The sequence below is a fragment of the Peromyscus californicus genome, unplaced genomic scaffold (genome assembly GCF_007827085.1).
Source record: "Peromyscus californicus insignis strain IS unplaced genomic scaffold, ASM782708v3 Scaffold_4__1_contigs__length_199733344, whole genome shotgun sequence".
NCBI lineage: Eukaryota > Metazoa > Chordata > Mammalia > Rodentia > Cricetidae > Peromyscus > Peromyscus californicus.
Window position 1 is genome coordinate 97,534,733 of NW_026294562.1, and position 24,662 is coordinate 97,559,394.

Consider the following 24,662-nt stretch of genomic DNA (forward strand, 5'->3'; position numbering starts at 1 on the left):
CCCCAGGAAAGCCAGAGAAGGTGCGACCAGAAGCGGCTGGGACGGTATCTCAGAGTACTGAGTCCAGCTGGTTCTAGCTGCTTTTTCTTGAAGGCACTAAGTGCCACTACCTGAACCCAGCTACTCGCCCTCAGGAGCCGGAGGCAGCGGGCCAGGATGAGGATCCCGGATCTTAGATCCTGGATCCGCTTGCCAGCTCCTAGCCGCACCGCGGAGGGGATGATGGGCGTGGTCTGTGAGGCGGGGGCGTGGTTGGGGCGGGCCTTCAGCCCCCGAGTCGCCCCCTCCCCCGGCCGGTCCGCAGCCCCGCCCCGGCCCCTCCCTCCGGCCTGTGCGACGGGTCCGGCGGCGGCGCCGGCGCGGGGACAGGCGGAGGCGCGGGACGTGGGGCGGCGCCGCGGGCAGGGCCGGGCGGACGGGCGCTGGCAGCGGGGGCAGCGCCGCGGGCCGCTCCGAGTGGCTGCAGTCCGGGCCTTGCCCTCCCATCCTGCTCCCACGCCGTGAGTGCGCCGTGCGAGCCCCCAGGGTGCGTTTGGTTCCCCTGTGTGTCGGGGTCCGGGTCCGGGTGCTAGCGGCGGTGTGTCGGTCCGAGCGTCTGTGGGTGGGGGCGCGGATGCTTTTCAAAAGCTGTTCCAGTCTCTGTCCACGTGAGGCGTGTCCGTGTCTGTGAGAGCAGCGGGGGGATTCTTTGGGCTGTGGCTGCTCACGTGAGGTCCATGTTTGCGGGCGGTGCGGTTGGGGGGAGGCGCGGGTGGATGGGTGATGGTTCCTTTTAGGAGCGCGGGTTTTGGGAGCCTGTGTGTGTTGGCGGAGGGTACCGAATGCTGCGGCCGATGGTGGTGGGGGGTGGGTGGGGTTGCTGATTGGCACTCTGGAATCTTGTGGCCCCGCTTGTCCGAAGGGTTCCTTTCTCCCTGGTGCAGACGCCTCCACCCCTGTTCCCTTCTCCGTCCTCCTGGGGCACCAAGAAGCCCACCAGCCAGGATGGAGGACATCCTTCCTCCGCTGCGGGCACTGTTTGCTGGACAGGAAGCTTCCTGCAGAGGCTGTTTCTTATAGGAAAGGACCCCTCTAGTTCTCCCTCAGCCTGGGCCCCGCCTGGAAGACTCTAGGCCCCTCCCTAGTTCCCACCACCTTCCTCCTGGACTTGGTTTCAGAACCTGGGCCGCAAACCTGCAGGGACAGATGGTTGCAGATTGGAAGGGCAGGCTGCACCCCAGGGAGGTCAATATGACTAAAATCAGGCCCTGTGCATATTCCTGCATGTCCCACAATGTGGACTGCAAAAAAAAAAAAATAGGACTTGCCCCAGAGGGAAAATAAATCTGAGATTTCAGGGTGGGTGCAGTGGTTATCTACAGCCACCCTGTGCAGCAAGCACATCAGTGCATATCTCCTAAGCAGGGCTCTGGTTCGCTGCAGAATGCGAATGAGAGCTGCAGGCCTGACGGGTGCCCTGTCTCTCTTGACTTGGATGCCTCCAGTGAGAGAGCGCTTACTGTCTTATGCTGTGGGAAAGCTACCTTGTGTTAAATGGAGGTCTCCTTGGAACTTTGTTCCTTTGTCTTGTTACTGCTTTTGATTTTGCTGCTCTTTGGTGAAAGGGACCTGCAGAGTTTAAACAACTCCCCTGTCACCAGCGTCTGTTGAGGACTTTCTATATGGTAGTTACCAACTCAGCTACTTAGAAGACAGTGGCGTTTCTGCTAATAGAACTTGAGAGAAAGGGATCGTGGTTGGGATAGTAGCACCTATGTTCAGAAAACACGAGTGCTGTACAGAAGAGAGCTGAGAGTGAATGCCAGGGGTGACTTAAACTCAGAAAACAATTATTTTGGAAAGCAAGGGGAGGGGCAGCCTGTGAGCACCCTCTAACATGCTTAGCTTTGTGATGGAAATTAGCAGTCAAATCTTCAAGCTAGTTTGAGATGGGATTTCATCGTGGGCACATTGCAGTCTATAGGAGCCTTAAATTTGAAAGGGAGCCTTTGGAATCCCAGATTTTGAGGACAGGAAACCCTTTCCCTCCCATTTTACAAATATGGGTATGGGGTAGAAAGATGCTTAGACTTATCTTGTGTAATGGAATTAGTGACAGGATTAGATCCTAAATTTCATGACTTTAAAAGACGGTGGTGGCACACATGCCTGTAATCCCAGCACTTGGGAGGCAGAGGCAGACAGATTTCTGAGTTTGAGGCCAGCCTGGTCTACAGCACAAGTTTCAGGACAGCTACACGGAGAAACCCTGTCTCGAAAAACCAATTTTTTTTATTAAAATTTTTTTAATTAAAATAGAATTACATCACTTTGTCTCATCCCTTTCCTCCCTCCATCCCCTCCTAGTTACCCTCCTTCTAGCCCCTCCCATGCTCTCCTCTCAAATTGGTAGCCTCCTTTTCTTTGGTTATTATTGTTACATATGTGTGTGTAAATATATGCACAAGTATAGGATCACGGGGACCCCAGCCCCAATGGATCCATCTCTTGACTTTTTAAACTTGAGCACATTTTTGCATCAAGGATGTATCATAGCTTGTATGTGGAGATGAGAGAAAAATCAGAGTTGAGATTACCAGGGTCCCGACTGATGAGGCATGGTGAATGGTGGTGCCTTTAATGGAGAGGAGAAGCACAGCAGGAAGAAAATGCCAGGAGGAAATGAAGGCAGTTTGGGACAATTCTGTTCATCATCAAGGTAGAGGTGTCCAACAGTGCAATTACATGTACAGGTCTGAGATTCAAGGAAGTCTTCAGCACAAGGCTTTGGGGGTAAAAACTGTATGGGAATTAAGACTGTGGGAAATAATGAGATTACCCAGACAGATTATGTAAACAGAGAAGAGACCCTGAAGCAAAACCCCATGGAATTAAACATTTAAGGAATGGGTGATGGGGGGCAACCAGTGCAATGAATGGGGTACTTAGATCAGTGGGTCACAAAACCATGGGGTTCAGGTGCTGCCCTTTTGAGGCTTACTCTCTCATACTACTATTCTGTTTGTAAATGTTTCATATTTCTGTTCTTTTACTCAGTTTTCCCAAGGCACCCATCAAACTCATGTTTGCCATGCAAGATCCCGCTCAGACATCCCTTCCTCTGGAAGCCTTTTCCATTCTCCACCAAGTTAGATACTGCCTGCCCTAGCAGTTTGAACTTGTCGAGATCATGGTTCCTATCACGTTGTCATTATGTGTGTACATGTCAGTTTCCCACAGGTGAAAGGTAGGGAGCTACTTGATTCTACTTTGTGTCTCTAGTTCCTAGATGAAGGGCTTGGCCTAGAGTGTGTCCAGGGACATTTGATTGAATGATCTGTGTACTTACTGTGTACATTGGGGGGTAGGGGGATGAGTGATGTGAATTTCATCACTTTCCTTCCCTGGGAAGGGAAGGGTTGCTCTGGTTTAAGGGCTTTCCCTCATCCATTGTTGTTACTTTTCCTTTGGAGAAAGCCCAAAGGCTACAGCCTGCAGACATGTGTTATTTTTCTGAGCCTCAAATGATCAAATATACCTAGAGGCTACTGAGTAGGAGTGAGTCATTTTAGCAAGTGAGCCTAGCCAACTCCCTCCACCCATACACACCTCAACAATGCCTGTGGTCACCTCCAGCTCACAGCTGTGTAAATCCTGTACACTGGGAATCTAATGTGATTGGAGAAGAACGTCATGGGGGAAGTTGGATGTTGTTTGAGAATTTGGAAAACCTGAAAAGCTTTGAAACATATTTTTCCCCCTCTATGTCAAGGATCCTATTTACTTAGCACTAGCTGTCTTGGTTCAAAATCAGCTTCTTAGCTCTCTAAATTTGACTTCTCCAGCTCCCAGAAAGCACACTACTTGAAGCTAGAGCAGCTTCTTTGGTGGCTTTAAATGAAGGGGCGTCTGACATTTCACAGTGAGGATCACTGCCTTGATGGTAAGGGTCTCTTCTCCCTTTGCCTCCAAATAGCTTGCTTTCTCTGTGCCGTTCCTGTCTCTGATACCTCCCCCTTCTTCTTTGAGCCCTTATCTTAAATGTTGGCATTCCTGGGGGCTAAGTTATAGGCCCTCCTTTCATGCTCTACCCCAGTGTCATCTACTTCATTGTGGCTTCAGGAATATCCCTATACCAAAGAAATCTGAATCCGTGTCTTCTCTTTCCTGTACTTCAGGTTGCCTTCCCAACTGAGAGCTGTTCCACTTGAACTGTGTCCTATGGGCACCTTGGAGTCATTGTGTTAAACACAGGACTTATCACCCTGTCACTCAAACTCTTCTAGTTCTCAAGCTAGAAAACTAGTAACCATTTCTAATCTTTTCTTCTACCCTGGCTCTTCATATAGTACCAACCAGTTACCAGGTTCTGTTGGTTTCTCCCTGTGAAAACTATTTCAGCCCCCCCTAGCACCTACTCTCTTCAAGCCAGTCTCTTAAACTTCCACTCTTGACCCCTCTATTTTCCACACAGCAATCAAAAAAATCTACTTTTGTCGTTCTGGGCTTAACCTCCCCCTCCCTCCAACCACCACCAAACTTTTCTTTTGCACTTTGGATAAAGCCTTAATCCCCTAGCAGGGAAGGGGGTAAAGTCTAAAGTCCTTAATAAGGGCAACAAAGCATGCTGTGGTGTAGCCCCTGCTTAGCTCTGCATCTCATTTGTTAGCCCTCTCCTGCCACAGTGAGTGATGCAGCTTCCAGAGACAATAGGTACCATGTGCTCTGTAACTTACCCATCTTCAGTCTCCGTTCCTCTGGGCCCAGCCCTGCATCGGGTCCAAGGTAGGGAACTTACTTTGTGCTCCTAGAGCAATCGTGTCTCTCTGTCATGTTCATCACCACACTGCATGGCAGAAATCTGTTTATTTGATTGTGGAATCCATGAAAGCTCAGCTGTGTCCATTTATCTTTGTATTGCTGCAGAGGTGTCCAGTGAATGCTGAATGAGGAATGAAGTGCCTTTGGGACTGAGCCGTAAAGGATATGGGTGGGATAAGGGACAGAGACACCCAAGGAAGGAGGGTACAACCTAGCTCTGTGTCCAAGATCCTCCAAGTGTCTGCTGTGATAAGTAGCCCACTTGAGTCTGGGCCTGTTGGAGATCTATGTCTAGAACAGAGGGGTGACCCAGGAGCAGGAAGACCTCAGGGAATCAATCTAGCAAACCCTAGATTGAGGCTGGGGTAGGACCACAGCAGGTATGATGCCTTGTGATTCTGGGTGGGAAGCTGAAACAGGAAGGGGAAGGGAGGGAGGAGCTGTTGGTCCTTGGATGTAGCCCAATTCCCGCCTCTGTGTGACAGGCTGGGAGATCCCCAGGGTTTAGAGAGAGGTGGAGCCTAATGTCCAGCTGCCCAGGCCAGACTCAGCAGGCTGCTAGTGCTCTCTCTCTCAGCCTTCCCATTTACAGTTTTAAGCTTCAGTTTGCCTTCAACCTTCCTGTCCTGTCAGCCAGCCTCCCTCCCTTCCTCCCTCTTATGATGTCCTGGTATTAAGTCCCCCAAAATGCCAGTGCCCATATCAACAGAGGATTTTCTCAAGCAAATCCTTCCTTTCCTTCCCACACCCACCAGCACATACACTCAGGACGAATGCACTTCAGCCCTCCTGCTATCCCTCCCCAAACCTGAAGAGGCCTCTGGGCTGTCATTCATTCATTGTCTTTAAGATGCCCATGATGCATCTAGCTGGGCACAGCAGTGGTGATCTGGTCCTACTCACTGCCTGTTTTTCAGCTTCTTCATGTGTAAATTCCTGTCAAGGATTGTCTACATCTGCTTTGTGAACTTTACTCATTCGCTCATCATTCTGGCCTGGCTTCTGCCCTAACCACTCCACCACAGCCAACCTAGTGAACAGTCTAGTCTTTAACCTGTTTCACCTCACCCCACCCCCATCACTGTCCACTTTCTATCCCAAGCTACTCTATCATCCTTTCTTATTGCTTTAAGGGCCATTAATATGCCAGTGATTCCAAATCAATAACAAACCCAGAATTCTCTCTTGAGCTCCTGTATTCTGTTTCTCACTTAACTGCTCCACCTGGACATCGTGTTATATATAGTTCAAACTTAGTGTGCCTGGAACAGAATGCCCCAGACAGCCTCTTCTTTTTTTTTTCTCTTTTTTTATTATTAAGAAATTTTCCGGGGCAGTGGTGGCACACGACTTTAATCCCAGCACTAGGGAGGCAGAACCAGGCGGATCTCTGTGAGTTCGAGGCCAGCCTAGTCTCCAAAGCGAGTTCCAGGAAAGGCGCAAAGCTTTCAAGAAACCCTGTCTCGAAAAAACCAAAAAAATAAAAAGGGTCTCTCTGGTTGTGGTGGCGCACGCCAGTAGGATTTGCTGAAGGAGGCAGAGGCAGGAGGATCACGAGTTCGAGGCCAACCTGAGGAAAAAAAATTTTAAAAAAGGAAAAAAGAAATTTTCTATTCATTTTACATACCAAGCACAGATGCCCCTCTTCTCCATCCTCCCCCCATCTCCCCAGCCTTCTCCCCAACCCACCCCCTATTCCCACCTCCTCCAAGGCAAGGCCTCCCATGAGGAGTCAGCAGAGCCTGGTACATTCAGTTGAGGCAGGTCCAAGCCGCTCCCCCCGAACCAAGACTATGTAAGGTGTCCCACCATAGGCACTGGGCTCCAAAAACCTGCTCATACAGCAGGCATAGAACCTGATCCAGGGGGCCCCTTAAGCAGGTCAAGCTACACAAACTGTCTTGCCTATGCAGAGGGCCTAGTTCAGTCTCATGGAGGCTCCACAGCTCTTGGTCCACAGTTTATGAATTTCCACTAGTTTGGTTTGGTTGTCTCTGTAGGTTTTCCCATCATGATCTTGATGCCTCTTGCTCATGGAATTCCTCTTCTCTGTCTTCGACTGGACTCCTGGAGCTCAGCCTGGTGCTTGCAGACAGCCCCTTATTAGCCTTTTCTGTCTATTCATGGTCTGCTATTTGCTCAGTTGAGAAACAGAGGAGTTGTTATCAACGCGCCCTTTTTACTCTGGCATCCAGTCCATGACACTGTCCTTCTAATTCAACCTCATACACATTATTTGCATCAGTCAACCTTCCTACCTGTAACTCTGTAACACCGTGTTATCTGAAGAACTGGGGTAGCGGGGTTGGGTATTTAACTCAGTGGTAGAGTACTTGCCTAGCAAGCACAAGGCCCTGGGTTCGGTCCTCAGCTCTGGAAAAAAAAAAAAAAGAACTGGGGTAGCTTCCTGACAAGTCCTCCTCACTCCACTCCTGCTTCTGTTTCTCTGCGATTTCTCTTCATACCAGAAGAATGTTCCGGTTTGTTTTCATTTATTTGTAAATTGCCTCATCCCTCTGCCTACCTTAGGATGAAGTAATATTCTTAATGCTCTTGCTGTTATTCACTTTGCTTTAAGCACATAGTCCATTTAAGTATGAGCCTTCTCCTGAGAATGCATTTACTTTGTTTTACATTTTGGCTTCAGGCCCCTCCCTGGGTTCTCCATCGTCCCTGCCAGTACCCTACTCTCTGCTTGCAGAGCCCTTTGTCATCATTCAGTTAAGAGTTTAATTTCTCTTCACATCATTTTTCTTCATATTAGTCCTTGCCACCTCTGGGCAATTATGTATTTACTTACCACTTATAATCCTTTCCTCTTGTTGTTATGTGTTTTTGACACATGGTCTCTCTACATAGCTCTGGCTATGCTGGAACTCACTATGGCCTCAGACTCACAGAGACCTACCTCCGTGCCTCTGCCTCCCGAGTGCTGGGATTAAAGGTGTGTGCCATCAACCCAGCTACTTAAAATACTTTTTAACTATTTGCTATCACTTCCCCACCTTTGCTCAGACCCTTCCAGTGTCTTTGCACAGTAGGCACTTAGTAAATAAGTATTTCAAATTAATCATCAAATGCAGTAAGGATAGGTCATTCCTAATGTCAGACTCCTTGCTAAGTCCTAGAAATGGAAAAGTAAACTAGTACACCTGCTTTCAAGAATACTGCATATGAAGGGAGCAGAGAAGTAACAAAATTATAGTGTAGGGTAAGGTCTAGGATGGAGGAAATACAAGGAATTGAGGGACAGGGGTAGCACCCAACCCAGACTTTGGGAGGTCCCAGAGGACCTTGCTAAAGGAAGTGACATTTATATGAAAACTAGGAAGGGGACAAGTGAACAGAATGTGTAACTACAGAAACAAAGAGAACATGGAGTTTTCTAGGAATTGAAACCATTATGACAGATCATAGATTGTGAGACCAGAGGTTGAGTGGGAGGTATGAACAAGACATTGCTCAGCCTTTTGGGCCGGTTTAAAGACTTTATCTTCTGGACAGTGGAGAACCATTGAAGGAATTTAAAAGGAGTAATGGTAGGATCAAATCTACCTTCAAAAACTCACTCTGGTTAGAAGGGGTGATGGATGGGAAGGCACAGGCTAGGCGAGCAGAACACCGGGTGCTGCATTCCAGTAGAGAACCGGGGGCAGCCTGAGATGGGAGCTACAGCTTAGGATCTGGGAGAAAGGAGTGATTGGGAGTCATCCTTAACCTTAATACTGATTGGTGTGGCCAAGAGTGCAACCCCAGGCAGTTGTGCTAAGTGGTGGGTCAGAGCGTGGGGAGAGGGGCTACCTGAAATGATTATTGGAGGCTGGTTGGAGGTGCTGAGCAGAAAAGAGTTGGGTTGTCAGTGAAAAAGCTATTCTGTACTGTGCACTTGACTTGTACCCTCTCAGGCTCTAAAAACAAGCATTTGAGATGGGAATTAGTATATGCATTATTATAAATTAGAAACTGAGGTTTGAAGAATGATCCAGAGTCACCAAGATGGCAAAAGAGGAGCTTTAAAATCCAGTGTAACCCTAAATCTGTGCTCTGAAATAGTGCCACACTCCAGAGTCACTCCACCCACACACTTCACCCTGATCTGCCAGCCACCACCTTGTCCTGTCCCTGGCAGGAAAGAAAGGGGCACATTTCTCTGCAGGAGATCGGGTGGGGAGAGGGAGTGCTGGCCTCCCTGCTGCTGACTATTTCTCTGTACACAGGCTGGTGTGAGTGGCAGGAACCATCTGTGGTCACCATGGCAAAGAGGGAGGACAGTCCTGGTCCGGAGGTGCAGCCAATGGACAAGCAGTTTCTGGTATGCAGTATCTGCCTGGATCGGTACCGGTGCCCCAAAGTTCTGCCTTGTCTACATACCTTCTGTGAAAGGTGAGGGGGGCTACCAGAGAGGGGCAAAGATCCTGAAGCACCCATTGCCCCCAAGGGAAATGCATGTTATAAATAAAGGGAATATGTACATATGGGAGGGAAGGACAAGTGAATCCTGTCTTGTAGAAGATAAGGATTTGGTTGCAATAAGCTGTGAGAGAACCAGGAACTCTGAATACTGGGCCAGAGTGTTACCTAGAATCAGGCTTTGTCAGCTCTGCCCCAGATCACAAAGCAGCCAGAGGAGAAATCAGACCGTGCTGAGACTCCCAACCAGCACTGGAACCAGTATAGTTTATGACTGATGGAAGAAAAAGTGGATATATGAAGTTAGGTGTTCTTTCCTGCCTATTCTGAGGCTCTAGGTGAAAGCCAGCCCTTCCCAGCTTCTAGGCTTCTATGCGTTGTGCCTTCATTCTGCTAATATTTCTTTACTGAGTAACTGCTATGTGTCAGACCCAATACAAGTCATTGAATGTGCACTGAGGAGCAAAAAACCAGACAAGATTTTATTTTATTTATTTATTGAGACAAGGTCTCACTGTGTAGCCCTTGATAGCCTGGAATTCACTATGTAGAGTAGGCTGGCTTTGAACTCACAGGCATCCACCTGCCTCTGCCTCTCAAGTGCTGAGATTGACGGCATATACCACCATACTCATCTCTACAGACATGATCTTTATGATTAAAGGGTTTGTAGTAAAGTGAGAGAGGTAGCAATCAAATAATCATAGAGCTGGATTGTTAGACCCGCGGATTACACTCAGTGTAAGGTCTGCAGATACAGTACTAAACTGTGCGGGCTTAGTGATCTGTTATAGTCTGGAGAATCCTGTGCATTCCAGGGATGAACAGGAGTTAGGTAAAGGGAATTTAAGAGCAGGCTAGGCAGAATGGAAAGCTCAACAAGGCCATATAGCCTGGGGAATGGGTTGGATGAGGGGGCCTATGAGAGGCCCTGTGTAGCTGGAGCAGAGTGAGTGATTAGAAGTGGTCTGGTATGAAACTGGATAGGGAAGTGGGCTCGGTACGCCTATTAGGAAATTTGTGTTACCTGACAACCACTCAGAGCCTTGGCATGGTTTTCTTCATGATCACATTGTAGTTTGGCAGCATTTTCTCTCCGGCCTCGTATCTCATGGCTGTACCTTCGAAGTCCTAGTCCCCAGATCTTCTCACCAGTGTCTCTCCAAACCTCCATCTATCCCCTGCTTTCACTAAATCTGATTCCCTGACAGCCCTGCTCTTTGAAATTCCAACTTTATTATCTTCATTTATCAGTGAGCAAAGGTCTCAACCATCCTGCCCATTCAGATTCTTCCAGAAGTTTGTGGACCTCACTACCCATTTATGTCTTAGTTCCTAATGTCCATGGACATCATCGACTTTGTCTGACTAGCACTCTCCTAACCATCACTCCAGTTATCCATCACCTGGAAACCAGTACTTCTGTGACTATAAACTCCAGCCTTCCTCTTCTAGCTCCTGTCACCCTGCTACTGCTAAGCTGCCTTTGACTTAATCTACAGCCTAACCTCCGCAACTCCTCCCTCTCCTCCCATGTGCCACCTCTACCCTGGCTTCCCTCTTTTCTATCCATCCTCAGCCCTACAGCTGATCATCTAACTGTCCCAGGCCCACTTCCCTAACACCTTTGTCCTTTGCTAAGCCCATGTCATAGAATTTCAGTGCTGGGTCAGAGCTGTAACTGGATGCCTCTGCACTTTGTTGTATTCCCAGATCATTGGGCATTCTTGGGGGAAATTTGTGACTGCTTACAGTTGGCCATGCACTTTCTACTTGATTTACATGTATTGATTTACTTAAGTTTTTTTTTCTTTTGTTTGTGTGTGTTGTATGAGTGGATGCATTTTTCAGGTGTGTAATTTCACGTGCACTCACGTAGAGACCAGAGGAAGATGCCAGGTGTCTTCCTTTATTGTTGTCTGCCTTATTGTGCTAAACAGGATCTTTCATTGAACTGGAAGCTCATTGTTTGGTTAGGTTGATTGGCCAGCAGGCTTCTGGGATTTGCAGTCTCCATCCCCCCAATACTGGAGTTATAGGCACATCAACTGTGCCTGTTTTTTATGTGGATGCTGGAGATTCGAACTCAAACCATCAAGCACTCTTACCCACTGAAACATCTTCCCAGCTCCAAAAGATACATTATTCCCATTTTAGAGACAAGGAAACTAAGGTTGAGAGTCATTAAGTTATTAAGGAAGGCAGCCAAGGCTACACAGCTTATAAATAACTCAGGGATGTGAGGGAAGAGAAGGGTACTGGCAGTAGAAAAATCGGTGCCTTAAGAAGTAAACAGATCTGGATGTGATGGAATACACCTTTAATTCCTATCATTTTGGAGGCTAGAGGGGCTGTGTAGTGAGACTTTGTCTCAAAGGGAAAAAATACAAAATAATAATAATAAAAAGAAGAAAATAGAGGAAAAAGGAAACCAGAGCATGCCGGTGAGTGAGGCAGGTGCTAGGAGGAGGTGGAGTCAAAGCCTCTGTGTAGCCCAGGCTGACGCTGCACAGGTGACCCTCTTGCCTCAGCCGCCTGAGTGTTGTGATTACAGGTGTGTGACATATGTCTGGCTTAATTAGATCTTTTATTTGGTTGATTGTTTTTTTTTTTATTTTTTACATCCCAACCAAAGTTTCCTCCAGCCTTCCCTGCTTTCCTTCCGTTTTTTCCCTCTACCTCCCCTCCCATCCACTCCTCCTCTTCGGTTTCTCTATCAGCCAGCCATGGTATATCAAATTGCAGTGAGACTAGGCACCTCCCCTTCTACACTAGTGAGCTTTAAAGAAAAATATCTAATTGTAACATATAGGCCCTCTGCATATATGTTACAATTAGAGTCTTTTTAAAGCTCTCTAGTTGTACAGAGAGTGAATTTTAAAGGAGCAAGGGAAGAAGTAAGACCATTTGGAAAAGATGCAATCCAAGGATGTTTGACAAACAGGAAGGAATTGTCCATCACTTACAAGGTACATTGGGGGAACAGAGCTAGAGTAGTGGGATGAGAGCCGTCAGGGACAGATTGGGACAGATTTCTGAGTCAAAGAAGTGACAGTTGATGAGATGTGGGTGGTAGTGGGAGCATGGGAATGGACAGATGAGGTGAAGCGAAGGAAAGATTCTTCGATGGTAAGGAAGTAAGGATGAAGAAACCATAATGGAGGTGGGTCATTTTACATCCCAACCAAATCTGGTAGGTGTCAGAGTCACTGAGATGTTGGCAGAACGTGAGGGGGTGAGAAGCTATGATAGAAGAGCAGAGTCAGGCAAAGGACTTCAGTAAATGGAGAAACCACTCTTAGGTCAGTGGAGACAGTTGCGAGATGGTGTAGGCAGACGAGAGCAGCTTCGAAGGAGCTGCAGACACATGGAATGTTCTAGTTGAGAAAAGGGAGGACTCACTCAACCCCACCTTCTGGCCCTAAGGAATGTGGAGCATGAAACAAAAACCACTCTACTGGGAGGGACTTCGGGGAGAAGTAGGTCACAGAGAAACCAGTTAATATTTGTAAAGCACTTAAGATCGTACCCGACACACAATGTTTGTTACATTTTAATTAAGAACAAAAGGTATAGGCAAGAGCCAAAGAAGAGCCTGGGATGCAGGGCAGTGTGCACTGTGGGTATCTTTCTTCCGTAGGTCCTTGATCTCCAAGCACAGCTGCCTTCAGTCTGGTGTCTGTTTCTAGTAATCACTGTCCTCTCCCTCCCTCTGGTGACTAATCCCAGCCACCGTCATTCCTCACCCCTCCCTTCTTCACTCTGTTAGGCACCCTTATTCTGCCTCTGGCCCCGTGCTCCTCTAAAGCCACCCTTCTTGTGTCCTTTCCTGCCATCAGAGGATGGGGTCCTCCCCTTTAGGCCAACCTCTCTCCATCCCCTGGACTTTGTCTTACTGGCTTCCTGGTCTCTCCCATCGATCCCTCTCTACTGCTAACTTTTCAGCTCGGAAAGAAGCTCAAAATGGCGAAATTGAAGTCCCCCTTATTATAAGCACAGAAAAACTATTCTCTTGTCTCTCTGCAGCACCATCCAGTCCTTCAAGCCCCTCCCATTCAACTACCCGGCCTCCCCAGCACTCTTCAACTTGTATCTCTCAGACTTTTCTCCCACTGCCGTTGTCATCGCTGTCACCTTCACAGAGAAAAGTCTCCTCGTGTTTGCCAAATGCAGTGGGCACTTTCCACTCCTCAGCCACTTCCCACCCTAGTGACTCACCCCTCCTTCTGTACTCTCGCGGCTGGCCGGACACTCACTCTCCCAGCCTCTGCCCATCCCCACTGCTCTTGTTCATCTTCGCTGAATTCTCTGTCCCCTCTCTTACCACCATCCGGATCTTCTCTGATCTCATCCTCCCTCTTGGCTACTGAGCCTGTTTGAGTGTTGATGTCCCCCACCGCTGTCTCTTAACCCCCTCCTCCCCAGTGCCGTTCTCTGTGGTTTTTCATTGTGATGTTATGTCACCGTCATTCTCTCAGATGCCAGTTAAGAATGGTCTCCCACCCCCTACACCAGGTGCTGGTGGCACACGCCTTTAATCCCACCACTCGGGAGGCAGAGGCAAGCAGATCTCTGTGAGTTCAAGGCCAGCCTGGTCTACAGAGCGAGTTCCAGGACAGCCAGGGCTGTTACACAAAGAAACCCTGTCTCGAAAAAGCAAAATAAATAAATAAAAAGAATGGTCTCCCTCACTCTCCATACCTACTCATCATTGGTGGCTTTCCTCTCTCCTTTTTATTTTCTCTTCCTGCCTACATCTAATCTACCACTACCCCCTGCTGGGCCTCATTATATAGCCCAGGCTGGCCTTGAAATTGAGGCAGTCCTCTTACTCAGTCTCCATAGTACTGGAACGATAGGCATGTGCTGCCATATCTGGCTGTGTTTCTTCAGTATAAATTTGTTCCCTCAATCCAGGTCTGTCTCAACTCCTCCCTGGAATAGTGTGAGTGTGTTGGTGAAGCACAGGCTTGATCTGCATTTAAAACCAGGCTCCAATGCTCACTAGCTTGATTGCTATGACCACTTAGCCTTTATGCACCTCTTCATATAAAGTACAGAGCATAGCATCCAACACATGTGTCCTGCAGTTGTGTGGCCGCCTGCTGCTGCTGCTGGGATCCACTGCTAGGCTCCTCCACTTTTCTTGTCGTGCCTTGCTGTCCCCAAAATGCTAAAGTGCCTTCTGTCCCCTTCTTCCCCTCACCTTTCTCTGCTTGGCCCAACAATTATCTCTCCACACAGATTTTCTTTCTATCACTTCTGAAGCCTCTCCTGGCCTCCTCTCCACCCACCTGAGCCACACACACACACACACACACACACACACACACACACACACACACACACGCCTTTACTCATGACCCCATCTACTATGCTCTTTGTGCGTCGTGCTTTAGAGGGCCAAGTGCTTTACATTTAATCCTCCTTACATACATGTAAGCGGGCCTTTTACATGTAATCCTCATGCAACTGAATTCTGTACTGTTTCCATCTTATAAGGGAAAAGACCTCAGCTTGTGAAAGTAACAAGTCAGGGGTCACACAGTGGATTTGGTCCCTGGCCAGGGAATTGAACCGAGGCACACTAACTCAAGGACCAGTGTCCTTAATCTTTAAACTCTAATTCTGTGTCTTTGTTTTTCCCTCTGAAGACTAGAACTATTTTAAAGGCTGGCACTGTGTTTTATTTTTTTATCCCCAGAGCTTGGCACAAATTTGGCAAGAATAAGCAGTCAGTAAATGTTTACTGCGTTGAAGAGGACAGGAGTAGCAGGATGAGAAGGGCTTGTTACATATTTTCTTGAGGAGGTTTGGTAAACACCTGTGAAGGGTGAGCCTGTGTTTGTTCAAGCAGAGGAATGTAGACATGTCTGTTCTTAGATAGACCAGCAATGTATTTCTGCTCAGTCCTCAGAGGCCTTTTAACACCTGCGGGCCGATGAGGCCTATGTGTATGTGCACTCCACACAAAGCAGTTTCAAAATGAAATATTAATGGCACATCTGTGTAAAAGGGGTTAGGCACCTATGAGGGGTGCTTGTGCCCCGCTGCTTTGACTCTCCCTTCTCTTTGGCCAGATGCCTCCAGAACTACATCCCTGCTCAGAGCCTGACACTGTCCTGTCCAGTGTGCCGGCAGACATCCATCCTCCCAGAACAGGGTGTCTCAGCCCTACAAAACAACTTCTTCATCAGCAGCCTCATGGAGGCCATGCAGCAGGCACCTGATGGGGCCCACGACCCTGAAGACCCCCACCCCCTCAGTGCGGTGGCTGGCCGCCCTCTCTCCTGCCCCAACCATGAAGGCAAGGTGGGCCCAAGCGAGGCCCAGTGAGGCCAGGACTTGGGGTGGGAGGAGAAGGAGAGGTGATGAGGGTAGGGTGGCTGTGGGCGAGGTGCTCTACAGGGGTAAAGAGGGCCAGAGGGGAGGGGACAAAGAAGTGTAGTGTCTGGCTGTTGCCTCATAGGAGCCCTTGTACCGCCAGACGATGGAGTTTTACTGTGAGGCCTGTGAAACTGCCATGTGTGGTGAGTGTCGCGCAGGGGAGCACCGGGAACATGGCACAGTGCTGCTGCGGGACGTGGTGGAGCAGCACAAGGCAGCCCTACAGCGCCAGCTTGAGGCTGTGCGAGGCCGGTAGGCATCTTCAGGGCATCTGGACTGGTGCCTCAGCGGGGCAGGGCAGGGGCACTAGGGAGGGGAAGGAAGGGGCCTGGGAAGGACAAGTAGGCTCCAGAAGGTCAAATAGGGGCTCTCCCAGAGGGCAGTAGTAAGGCTGTCTTTGAGAAGGACTAATCTGGCGAGGGCACCCTCCAGCAATCCTGGTATGAGATGTTTCACCTCCTCAGATTGCCACAGCTCTCCGCAGCTATCGCCTTAGTTGGGGGCATCAGCCAGCAGCTGCAAGAGCGCAAGGCAGAGGCCCTGGCCCAGATAAGTGCAGCCTTTGAGGACCTGGAGCAAGCCCTGCAGCAGCGCAAGCAGGCTCTGGTCAGCGATTTGGAGAACATTTGTGGGGCCAAGCAGAAGGTGCGTCGGGTCACCCTTGCCAACTATGGTCTGTGATGAGATGATCTTACTGCCTCCATTGTCCACATAAGGTTTCCTTTTCTCCAGCCTCTGTTCTGCCTCTCCACACGGTCTGTCACTGCTGTGGTCATCTCCCTCCCTGTCCACACGGTCTGTCACTGCTGTGGTCATCTCCCTCCCTGTCCACACGGTCTGTCACTGCTGTGGTCATCTCCCTCCCTGTCCACACGGTCTGTCACTGCTGTGGTCATCTCCCTCCCTGTCCACACGGTCTGTCACTGCTGTGGTCATCTCCCTCCCTGTCCACATGCATCTCTGTGTATTTCTTTCCTGCCATGGTACTACGAGCTCATCGGTCATCACAGCGGCTTCACTTTTGCCAGTCTGCACACCCACTCCATCTCCTCTTATTCAACAGGTGTTGCAGACACAGTTAGACACTCTGCGCCAGGGTCAGGAACACATTGGCAGTAGCTGCAGCTTCGCGGAGCAGGCATTGAGACTGGGCTCTGCCCCTGAGGTATTGCTAGTGAGAAAGCACATGCGAGAGAGGCTGGCCGCACTGGCGGCTCAGGCCTTCCCGGAAAGGCCACATGAGAATGCACAGCTGGAACTGGTCCTTGAAGTAGATGGATTGCGGAGATCGGTGCTCAATCTGGGTGCACTGCTCACCACCAGTGCCACCGCACATGAGACGGTGGCCACTGGCGAGGGCCTGCGTCAGGCACTAGTCGGCCAGCCTGCTTCACTCACTGTCACCACCAAAGACAAAGATGGGCGGCTGGTGCGCACAGGCAGTGCAGAGCTGTGTGCAGAGATCACTGGCCCTGATGGCACACGCCTTGCAGTGCCGGTGGTGGACCACAAGAATGGCACATATGAGCTGGTGTATACTGCACGCACAGAAGGTGACCTGCTCCTCTCAGTGCTGCTCTATGGACAGCCGGTTCGTGGCAGCCCCTTCCGTGTGCGTGCCCTGCGACCCGGGGACCTTCCACCTTCCCCAGACGATGTGAAGCGCCGGGTCAAGTCTCCCGGTGGTCCTGGCAGCCACGTGCGCCAGAAGGCAGTGCGTAGACCCAGTTCCATGTACAGCACTGGTGGCAAACGGAAGGACAACCCGATTGAGGATGAACTCGTCTTTCGTGTTGGTAGGTAGGCCAAGCGCAGAGCCAAATGAAGGCCAAGGGGAGGGTTGGATGAAGATTGAGGGGAGGGCCTGATGGGGGCCTAGGGAAAGGTGGTGGGGGCTGTCTCAGGCAGGGGTCTCAGTGAGGAAGGGAGAGAGGTTCAGACTGATGTCAGTTAATTTGTGTTGTCCTTCTCATCTCTTACCCACAGGCAGCCGTGGAAGGGAGAAAGGTGAATTCACCAATTTACAAGGTGTGTCTGCCGCGAGCAGTGGCCGCATAGTGGTAGCAGACAGCAACAACCAGTGTATTCAGGTGAGCCTCTTTACCTAGCTCCTTTAGTACCAGAAAGGATTCGCACAGCACAGCCTTCGGGTCACCTGCTGAAGATCAAAGCCGCAGTTAGAACCATCTTTAAAGAGCAGTGAATCAAGCCCCTCTTGCCTACCCAGGACCTTCAGTCAGAGCCAGGGTTCTTGTGCTTGTTGCCTTTGCTTCCCAGGCCATGCTAAGGCTGTGTGAGCTCCTAGATTGGCTCCTGCCTTCTTCCTCTCTGTCTTTTCTTGAGCCATCTGCTGGCTGGTCTACTTTATCACAGTGGTCAGGTTGCAGGTCTGCCCTTCCCTGCTGTCTTCCAGTATACCAGTCTGGCTCCAGGCTGTGTTATCTGCCTGGAGAATGCAGCTATCTGGTTGACTAGAGAATTAAAAGGGAGTGCCTTTCATCAGCTCAAGGGTGCCACACAACCTCAAGTGGTGCTGTACCTGCTTTTCTTTTCCTTGTACCTCCCAGAGCTGATTCAGACATCAATCATACTCAGTGCTCATGGTCTCTGATGTACTGCAAGCTCCTTGCTACAACCAGGAAATGTGGTTTTCCTTCCCTCTATTCCTTGCAGAAAGCACTGATCCTAGCACAGTGGGTGTGAGTGTGGTAGACAGTGTAGTGATTGAACGCTTGGGCTCTGAAACCAGACACCTCAGCTTGAATCCTGGCTCTCCCTGTACTAGCAAGTCATGTGACCTCTTGGCACTGTAGTTAACTCATGTGTAAAATTAGGAAAAGCATTTTTCAGGATTGTTGGGAGTATTAAATGATGTGATGTAGTATACCTAATACCTAGCTGTTGTTAAAAATATCATTGTCCAGGTGTAGACTGTAAACAAAGGCAAGGAGATGGGAAAGTGCTGGAGCGGGACGTTCACATCCCATTCTGGCTGCAAGAAGCTGGCTATTAGGAACTCGGAGTGGCTGAGGTCAGATTGTAAATGGTTTTAGAAGTGATTTTTGAAGATGGAATTTTGGTTTTATGCTGTGAGATTAGCTACTGTGTATCTCAATTCTTAGAGATGTATTATTGTGCAGCTACACCTTAACCCAAAGATCCTTACTTTAAAACACCCGTACCTTTAAATTTCTTGACGCTGCCTCAATATCCTTGTCATGAGTCCAGTTCTGCCTTTCTTGGTACTCTCAGCAACTCCCTGACCTGACTCCACCTAGCAGAAACCCTTGCAGCCAGATTCTCAGGCCTGCCGGGTCACTTTTTTCTTAGGGTAGAGGAACAGAGAAACCCAGGAAGGGATTTGGGACCAGCCTAGATGATGAGAGGGGTACTTGGGAGTTCTGGGGATTCTACTCAGGATCGCCTTCCACCTCCCTCTCCTTTCTTCCCTTTAGGCCAGAAATGCTTTCTAGCACAAAGGTTGAGATTTAGGGACAGCTGTCCTGTTGTTCACACACACAGAAAAGCTGGTGCTGCTTGACCCTCTGGCTGTGAGAGAGGCCTGGCAGAGTCCTCTGTTCCAGACACCTGCTACTCTGTAACCATTCTTGCTTCTTTCTACTTCCAAGTCCACCCTGATGTCAGAGCTGCTGGAAGCCTGTTCTTGGATTCCAAAGCTGAGTGCTTACCTCTCTTACTCTGGACGCCTCAGGACTGATGTGGGCTTAGCTCACATCTGTACGTCGTGACTCCCCCACTTTTCTCATGGGGCTTGGGGGTCCTTGTGAGCTTGCCCTATAGTGCATGCAGGGTGGAACCCTACTGACATAGCACACCTGCCCAACAACGAGGAAATGCTTCGTGATTTTTGAATGAATAATTTAATTTGTAAATATCCAGCATTGTGTCATTGTCTTAGTCCAGAAATGTGTTAGCTCTCTCTGGGAACATCCTCCTTCCCTGCAGGCAGCACGCCGGTCACATTCTTCTGTCTTCCCTCAGCCCTTTGCTATGTAATTTTCACACTTCTTTTCTGGGTTGGTTTGTCATTTTTATGATGTTTTATCTTTTTTGTTGTTGTCATTTTCTGTTGAGATCTTTGAAGTCAGAGATCTACTTAATGTTACCCTGGTATAGGAGAGAGATGTAGGGGCCAAAATGAGAGTCCAGCAAATGCTAGTGCTGTGAAGGAAATAATGTAGCAGTTTTTAACTGAGTATCGAATGTCATGGGAGAAGGGGACAGGATGGAGAATGAGGACTTGGTGGGCTGGGTCAATGGTGTTCCCATTAAGAATCAGGCCCAGTGTTAAGTTGATGAGTTCACTTTTATCCCTCTTGAGTTTTGAGGTTGCTGTGTGGCTTCCAAATTGATCTGTCCATCGAGTTTAGGCCTGAGATTGAACTGGAAGATTCTTTGGTCGGTTGGATACATCCTAGATACCAGAAGCTATATACAACTGAAAATGCAGCAGCAGACAAAACTGATGCAGCACCAACTCCAAACAGGGCTTGCATCCTTGGAAAGGGCGGGCCACAGATATACAGCTGCAAAGTGGCAGTTGTTATAAAGACAGCTATAAAATAGATACTGTAGGGCCCCAACTTTACATGTATGTGCTGATTTAAATAAAGTGGAACTCTGAAGAAATGACCTGGAAATTTTGGAACTCTAAAAGATAAATAGGAGTTGGCCATTTCTGATAGGGGGTGTGAGAAAGGATGGGAAGAATGAGGCTTTCCAGACCCTCCCCACTGTTGAGCCTGAGTTGAAGCTGCCAGGATGAGAAACGGCTGCTGGACTACCTCACTGCTGATGCAGCTGTTCATTTTAGTCCCCCTCACTTCCTTTCCTTACCCTGTGGTACTTTCTTTCTCCTGACAATTTTGGCTTTGCATAGGACCAGTGCAGAGTGCTGACGGACCAGGTAAGGTCTTGCTACACAGTCATGAAGGTGATGTGCCGTGGGAGGATGGGTCTGGAAGACCTATCCCTGGGTGGCCATGAAGGAAAGAGCAGGGCTGAACTGAATATCAAGCCTGAGGCACAGAACTTGAGCTCTCTGTGGTAGCTTCTTGGCTTTGATCCATTCTGTGTCCCCAGAGGCTGTAACAAAATGGAGTATATGAGAATTATGCAATGAGTAATGGAGCTGTTAAGTTAGAAGATGTAGTTTAAGAGGAAAAGAAGATTAAAAGAGACGCTTTAGGATGAAGAGATCTTAGCATCTTGAGAGGCTAAGGTGGAGGAGTAGGAGAAGGGGAGATGGAAAGATTCATTCTGGGTGGGTCACTGGAGAGTTGTGTAGTGATTAAGAGCACTGGCTGCTCTTCCAGAAGACCAGGGTTTGATTCCCAGCATCCACATAGCAGCTCACAACTGTCTGTTACTCCAGTTTCCGGGCATCTAGTGCCCTCTTCTGGCCTCCAGGGACACCTGGCACTGGTGGTGTACAGAGATGCATGCAGGAAAAACATCCATACACATAAAATGAAAACCTTAAAAAAAAAAAAAAGTTCAGTCTGTCCAGAAGAAAGGTTGTCTTTTTAGCCCACAAACCGAAGGGAACAACCCTTGTGGGCTTTTTCCTTCTCACCTACCCTTTTCCACTCAGCTGTGAAATTCTGTTGCGTTTTCCTCCTGTATTCCTTTTGAGTCCATCTGCTTCCCTCTCGGTAGTTTCCTTGGTCCAAACCACCATTCTCTTTCATCTGGATTCCTGCTACAGCTTCTAACTGGTTGGCCACCTTCCAGTCCTGTCTCTTTCCTGTTAGAATATCTTTGTAAAAGCAGATCTGTCACTTCCCTGGCCATAAATTTTCAGTGGCTTCTCATTATAGCCCGGGTGAAATGTAATTCCTGTTGACTACTCCAGCCACACGAGTGAGGTCCTCAGACAGGGTTCATGCTAACTAGACTCTGTACCTTTCAAAAATTGTTCTCGCTGGGTCTAATTGACATCTTTACAGGCTGTTAGCTCACATATCTCCTTCTCTTGGTGCCTTTTCCCGCTGTACCCTTGGTTCCGTTTGTGTCTTCACACTCCCCTTCACACCCCTACTGCAAGTCCTCTAAGGTATCTCTTTTGTGATTCCTCTGTACCCCTGGCATGGTGTCCACCTCCACTGTTGAGTGACTGAATAAATGGGATCTTGCTAGGACCCAGCTCCCTTTCCTCTGTACCCATAGTGTTTCCCCTCCTCCCTGCTCCCCCCCCCCCCTTGCTCCTCCACTCCAGGTTTTCTCCAATGAGGGCCAGTTCAAGTTCCGATTTGGGGTCCGTGGGCGCTCACCTGGGCAACTGCAGCGTCCCACAGGTGTGGCAGTGGACACCAATGGAGACATTATTGTGGCAGACTATGACAACCGTTGGGTCAGCATCTTCTCCCCCGAGGGCAAGTTCAAGGTGAGAAGCTTGCTGTTGCTGTACTTTGAACCCCTGGTGACCTGCTCCACTGACCACGTTAGGTCAGGGCCTAAAGTGGCCTAAAGTGGACTATCACCAACTCAAGGTTCTGCTTTGCTACCAGGCCAGGCCCTTATTCTCTACAGTACTAGTCAGGTTAAAGTCCCTTATAGTATGCCCTTCCTACAGACCAAGGTTGGAGCTGGCCGCCTCATGGGACCCAAAGGAGTGGCTGTGGACCGGAATGGACATATCATTGTGGTGGACAACAAATCTTGCTGTGTCTTCACCTTCCAGCCCAATGGCAAGCTGGTTGGGCGTTTTGGAGGCCGTGGGGCCACTGACCGCCACTTTGCAGGTATGCGAGAAGAACCCCAAGATCCAGGCTGCGATACTCCAGTTCCATAGAATTTCCCAGCGTCCTCCAGCTGTGAAGACCCCTTCTATATCTTGACTCCAATTCCCCTTTCCTAACATCTAGTTCCATCCTCTCAGAGACAGGGTATCTCACCCTGCCCAGAAATCCTACCCTTCACCTGACTGAGTGCCTCAGCTTAATGCTTTAAGACCCACTTTCTATTTTCAGGGCCCCACTTTGTGGCTGTGAACAACAAGAATGAGATTGTAGTAACAGATTTCCATAACCACTCAGTGAAGGTCAGTGCCCTCCCTCCCTCCATGATCCCTGTCCCATTGGCCCCTCCTCTTCAAAAAGCTCCTTTCTCCCCTCCCTCCTTCTCCCAAGCCCCCTTGAAACCCTTCATTGAACCAATAAACATTTATGGCATGGCGACTCTGTCCCAGGCCCTCTGCTAGCCGCTGGGGGTTAGGTGCTGAGTAACGTACACACATTTTCTGTCTTCTTGGTTAGAGTCTGTCAAGGAAGAAAAGACAGTCAGGAAATTACAATCGGAAGGAATAGATTCTGGGATAGGTACAGGGAACTGTGGGAGGGACAGGAGAAGACCTGAGTCACCAGTGGAATCAGCCAAAAAATAGAGAAGGAGGGGGTTTCAGGCAAAGGACACAGAAGAGGTCAGGTGTGGTGATACACAGCAGTAATCCCAGCACTTGGAGATGAAGGCAAAAAGATCAGGAGTTCAGGGGCATCCTTGTCTACATGGTGAATTCGAGGACCACCTGGGATACATGATACACTATTTTTAAAAAAAAAAAAAGACACAGGAAAAGACCATGGAAATCAACTCTGGAAACCATGGGTAATTTATCAGACTAGGTATGCTAGTGCAAGGTGAGGATGAGACCTGTATGTCCCGTGGAGGGGCTGTCTCTCTTTTTAAGAGCGATGGGGAATGCTTAAGGAAATGAACCCCTGTTAAATGAACCCCTATTCATTTTAGAAAAGGTCACAATGACTAGGGCAGTGCTAGAGGCAGGGATCTAGATGAGAAATGATGAGAGCCTGGACCTTGGGACAGGTATAGCAGGACATATATAAGGAACAGACTTGAGTCAGAATCAGGGATGTGTTCAATTGTTTTCTGTCCAGCTGAGAACAATCCGTGACAGCAAGGTGGTAGCAGTTTTGAGATAGAGAAATGGGAAGTACCACTCTCCCAGGGAAGCATCAGCAGGAATGTCTGATGGGCAGTGGGATACTGTGTGTGATCTCTGAAAAGGATTTCTGGGCTAAGCTGCAGATCTGGGAATTCTCCCTGGAGCTTCACCCCACCCTCCAAGGCCTTGTCCTCTGCCTGAGGTCAGGTCCCCAGTCCCTAGCCCCTTCCCCCACCAGGTGTACAGTGCCGATGGAGAGTTCCTCTTCAAATTTGGCTCACATGGCGAGGGCAATGGACAGTTCAATGCCCCCACGGGAGTAGCTGTGGATTCCAATGGGAACATCATTGTGGCCGACTGGGGCAATAGCCGAATCCAGGTGAGTAGGGCCTGGGGATGACTTGAATGAAACGTCGTGCTGAGCTTCTTCTCTGCCTGACTACTTCTGCTTCCATTCTCCACTTCTTTCCCAGGTATTCGACAGCTCTGGCTCCTTCCTGTCCTATATCAACACATCTGCAGAGCCACTATATGGCCCACAGGGCTTGGCATTGACCTCGGATGGCCACGTGGTAGTAGCTGATGCTGGCAACCACTGCTTTAAGGCCTATCGCTACCTCCAGTAGCTACACAAGGGCCCTGCTTGGCTCGTTGAGGGACGGACATAGGGGTGATTGGACAAGAGGGTCTGGCTAAGAGGTGGGCCAGACCCGGCAGCACTGAATGTGGGCTGTGGGCGTGGGTGTGCCCAGTGCCCTTCCCTTCCTCCCCAACCCCACGGTTGCACTTTATTTATTCGGTTCTTGCTTTGGTGACTGGGTGGGCCTGGACTGGTCCCAAGGATGTGTGCAGAGCTTCACCCTACCCCCCCTTTAACACACCCCCCACCTTACACCCTCAGTCTGCTCTCTGCCCCCCAGCCTGGGGCCAGAACAGCCTCTTACTTCAGAACAGAAGTCCCTCTGGTTGTCTCCCTACCACCCCATATACACTGACAGAGACAGCAATACCCCACCCCATATTAAATAAATGTGTTCGCCAAGGTGTTTTTGCTAGGTTCTTGTGGGGTGGGTCTCTGAAGGGTTGGGGTGTTGGTATTTACTTTGAACTTAAAAGTGATCAAGCAGATAGGCAAAGGACA

The 24,662-nt window shown here is 49.2% G+C and overlaps 1 protein-coding gene and 1 long non-coding RNA gene across 4 annotated transcripts; one reads left to right on the plus strand and one right to left on the minus strand.

Annotated features, from left to right (window-relative positions):
• The first annotated feature begins 373 nt into the window (after positions 1-373).
• Trim3 (tripartite motif containing 3) lies at positions 374-24,567 on the plus strand. 3 transcript variants are annotated; one of them, XM_052713375.1, is made up of 12 exons: positions 374-526; positions 9,018-9,183; positions 15,291-15,522; positions 15,680-15,849; positions 16,062-16,242; positions 16,661-17,393; positions 17,584-17,687; positions 21,836-22,003; positions 22,193-22,361; positions 22,590-22,660; positions 23,760-23,900; positions 23,995-24,567. In XM_052713375.1, exons 2-12 carry the CDS (start codon positions 9,053-9,055, stop codon positions 24,145-24,147), a joined length of 2,253 nt encoding a protein of 750 aa, XP_052569335.1. In that variant the 5' UTR covers positions 374-526; positions 9,018-9,052; the 3' UTR covers positions 24,148-24,567. The 3 variants fall into 3 exon arrangements, with proteins under 3 accessions (XP_052569335.1, XP_052569336.1, XP_052569334.1); XM_052713376.1 differs by lacking the exon at positions 374-526 and adding an exon at positions 582-712; XM_052713374.1 differs by lacking the exon at positions 374-526 and having other exon boundaries at positions 15,698-15,849.
• On the minus strand, positions 19,460-21,829 carry LOC128094816 (uncharacterized). Its single transcript, XR_008213079.1, has 2 exons — positions 21,198-21,829; positions 19,460-20,703 (listed from the first exon to the last, which is right to left on the minus strand). It is a non-coding gene; the product is annotated as an uncharacterized LOC128094816 (long non-coding RNA).
• Positions 24,568-24,662: the final 95 nt, after the last annotated feature.